Here is a 4,043-nt window from a genome sequence, read left to right on the forward strand (position 1 = left end):
ATATATATATATATATATATATATATATATATATATATATATATATATATATATATATATATATATATATATATATATATATATATATATATAATGGATTTTGAACAAAGCGAAAAATCTATTTTTAGGTGAGGTAGCAATGTCGTAGAGATAGAAGTTCCTTTTAGGTAACTTTCTCGGGTTTATTTGACTACAGTGATATTCCCAGAGAATTTTACCTTAAGGTATCCAGAATTCTAACTCCTGGAGCGAATGTCCCTAAATAATCTCACAGGGATATCGCATAATATCAGAGGACGTATTCTTGACAAGTCACATAGCTATCTCGAAAGACATACCATGATAAAAATATCCATATTTTAATCTTATTGCTCAATAAAGTTCTAATAAAATGAGAGTGGGCGAAAAAGACGCAGGGTTCACTATGAAATAGTTTATTAAAATTTAATAAACGTACATATCCGATCATCATTTATAAAATTTATGAAATGTGGATGATATGCATTAAAGCATAAAAAAAAACAGTCAACAGAAAATATTGTTTCATCTACTAGGAAACAGATTTGCCACTTCAATTGAATTAGTAATAATAATGATATGGTCTGTATACTATTTATATACACTAGCGTAAAAAACGCTTGGGACAAGCGTCCGTATTATGCTATAGATTACCGACGTCAATGGAACAATTCGTAAGGATACTTCCGTGGCCTATTGCTTAGCGTGTAGTAACATACAGTGACTACATGCGCACCCTCTTAATTAATGGTCCCAAATTAATTACACTGTTCCTCGCAGACTTAAAACAGAAGGTTAAAGAATTCTACCTGCTGCTACCACAGATCTCATAAGTTGCTCCACTTGCTTCACATAGTGCATAAAGAACGCCTTGGTTGACTACCAGCCGGTGTGCAAACAAGGATGTTCAAAGTCCATAAAATTAAAGAAATTTTATGGAAGAGGCAACTTTCCTCGGATCATGACTAACGGGTGTACTGTCTAGATCCGTTCTGCGAATAACACGGGTGAATTTCGCCCTAGTTAAAGATAACTGAAGTTCTATGAAGATAGTCCTTTAGGCACTCCAATGGACATAGAAATGCATCTTCCTTCAGAGGGCAGATTCTCTAGGGACCCCACCTGTTGGTGGGTAGCTTGTTCCTGGTAAGAAACGTTGGGTCTGGAAATAGATTCAGTTCTCCCTCCAAGAACCGGACGTGGTCTTCTTCTCTGGAGAGAACCACTATTTCACTAACTCTGGCCCCCCAAAGCGAGTACAAATAGAAATTTGACTTAAATTCAAAACCTTCTAAGTACATTTCTCATTGTTCATTATTTATACACAATGAGGAATCATATGTAATGACCATGCAAAGGGTCTTTGGAAGCGCTGAAGGGCTAGTTCATCAAGAACGTTGTTAGAAAGGTCGACCTGTAAGGCATATGGTATCTGACTTATCAAGACAGGCTTGAACAATAGAATTGTGTTGGCTGCTAAACCTTGCTCCTTTGCCTTGACAAAGGATAGCTATTTCTTCCCTGAGGCTTCATAAGGTCTTCTGGTTTCCTCCAAAAGTCTAAACTGACTTTTTAACACCTAATCTTTTTCTAATCGTTAAGGAGAAAAAATCATGAGATGTAGGTTCCATGTTTTCTGTAATGGAGCAAAGACGGTCGACTTCTGTACTCGCTGAGACAGGGATGGATCTGGTAGCGGTACGAATTTTAGTCGTAGTTCCAATGCCAGAGGGAACCACACTCTATTTTGCCACTTTTGGGCCACTATTGCTACTTTCCCTTTGAAGGGTCTCAGCTTATCGAGGACCTTCAACAGGAGGTTGTGCAGAGGGAACAGATAGATACTGGACCATATATTCCAGTCCAGGGACATAGCGTCCACTAAATCCGCTAATGGCTCCTCGTAAGGGGACACGTTACGATCTATTTTCTTGTCGTCTTTCGTCGCAAAGAGGTCTATCTGCAGCTCTGGGACTTGACTTGAGATGGAGGAGAACGATCATGCATCAATTGACCATTCTAACTCTATATGCATAAACCTGGATAGAGCGTACGCTGTCACGTTGCGGAACCATTGAATGTGAACTGCTGACAGGTGCCATTTCTTCCTTACCGCCAAACGGAATTTGGCCAACATCACTTTGTTGATTTGAGGTGACCTCGACCCTTGTCGATTCTGGCATCTCATTACCACCTCGCTGTCTAGAACCAGTCTTATGTGGGTCAAGTGGCGAGGAGAAACTTTCTTCATTATCTGAAGTACTCCCATGGCTTCTAGAAAGTTGATGTGAAATGACTCTAAAAGATTGGACCAAGCTCCTTGGACTCTCATCTCATGAGAGTGGCCTCCCAAGCCTTCCTTTGAAGCGTCTGTGTGGATAGTTACTGACGGGGGAGGAGGTTGAAGAAGTATTGATTTCTTCAATGGCTTGGCATTGGACCAGCTTGAGAAGCGTTCGCAGTCGAGTCGGTAGTGGTCTTATTAGATATCTTCGCGCGTTTGATGCGTATTTTCTCCATACTCCTGTTGCATCCTTAAGCTGTGCTCTTAACACTGGATTTGATAGTGCAGCAAACTGTAGAGAGCCCAGCACTCTCTCCTGTTCGCGTCTTGATATCCGTTTGGATTTCAATGGTCTCTTGACAGATTCTGCAATTTCTTTCCTCTTCTTACTAGGAATGGAAAGCCGATGTAACTCCAAATTCCAGAGAATTCCCAACCACTGAAATTTTTGACCTGCAGAAAGTCGAGACTTTTTGATGTTGATCTTGAATCCCAGATGTTCCAGGAACTGGATCACTATCTTAGAAGCTTTCATGTATTCTGTCCTGGATGCTGCCCACACCAGCCAGTCATCCAAGTAGGCTACTACTTGGACCCCCTTTAGGCGTAATTGATGGACGGCTGCATTCGCGAGCTTTGTGGAAATCCTTGGGGCTATGTTTCACCCGAAAGGCATGGCTCTGAAGACGTAAAGTTTTCTATGCAACTTGAAGCCAGGTAGGAGGAGAGTTGACGATCAATTGGAACATGCCAATAATTGTGAGACAAGTCTATAGAGACAGTATATGCCCTTCTGCGCACTAGGGTCCTTATGTGCTGAAGCATGAACATTCTGAACTTGTAGTTCACTATGGACTTGTTGAGTGGCGACAGGTCTAGAATGACTCTGAGTTTTTCTGAGTCCTTCTTTGGAACACAAAACAGCCTTCCTTGGAATTTTATCGACTTAGCTTTCCGGATTACTCTTTGGTCTAAGAGTTCTCGGACATATTCTTCCAGAACGGGGGATGAGTGTTGGAAGAATTGAGGAAATTGAGGTGGAGAACTGCTCCAGCTCCAAGCTACTCCATTTTTAATTAGGCTCTGGCCTAGAGATCGAAGGTCCAGTGATCCCTAAATAGCTGTAGTCTCCCTCCTACTGGAAGTATCTTACTTCTGCTGTTGTAGACCTGAGGCCTTGCCTCCTTGACTGCATCCTCCCCTGTATCCCCTTCCTCTTGAAGGGCGTCTAGCAGAACCTCTGGCTGTTCCTCTAGCTCTTGAATGAAAGGAAGAAGTCTACCTTTCGAGGACTAGGTTAAAACTGGCGACTATGTCGCCACTTGTTGAGGTACCAGCTGGTACGTGGTTGGAGGTTGTGCCACTACCCGAGGCACCATGGTAACAGGAAGCTGTTGTTGTTGCTGTCAGTAGGGTTTAGCCGGCTGAAAGGATGGCCTAGGCCTTTTTGTCTTCCCCTTGGGTTGGGGACCCTCATCCGGAGAAGACTTTCTCTTGAGATCTAAGCCCCACTTTTTGAGAAGGTTCTTATTCTCTGTGGCGGCCTTGTCTACTACCTCTTTAACCACTTCATTAGGAAAGAGGTCTTAACCCCAAATACGAGAGGAGATCAGTTTCCTCGGTTCGTGCCTCACCACAACCGAGGCAAACAACTTTCTACAGGCCCTCCGAGTTTTAATAAAGCTATAGAAATCCTTCGTAACTGTGGCCAGATGGGTTTTGGCTACAACCATGAACATGT

The 4,043-nt window shown here is 42.2% G+C and overlaps 1 protein-coding gene across 1 annotated transcript in view; it reads left to right on the top strand.

Moving 5' to 3' along the window:
* The window catches only part of LOC137625649 (uncharacterized), an 8,063-nt gene extending 6,160 nt beyond the window's left edge, over nt 1-1,903 (top strand). The window contains exon 2 of the mRNA XM_068356557.1: nt 1,806-1,903. Within this exon, the coding sequence (XP_068212658.1) occupies nt 1,806-1,903 (98 nt within the window). The remainder of the gene's footprint in view (nt 1-1,805) is intronic.
* Nucleotides 1,904-4,043: the final 2,140 nt, after the last annotated feature.

The sequence above is a fragment of the Palaemon carinicauda genome, chromosome 32 (genome assembly GCF_036898095.1).
Source record: "Palaemon carinicauda isolate YSFRI2023 chromosome 32, ASM3689809v2, whole genome shotgun sequence".
Lineage (NCBI taxonomy): Eukaryota > Metazoa > Arthropoda > Malacostraca > Decapoda > Palaemonidae > Palaemon > Palaemon carinicauda.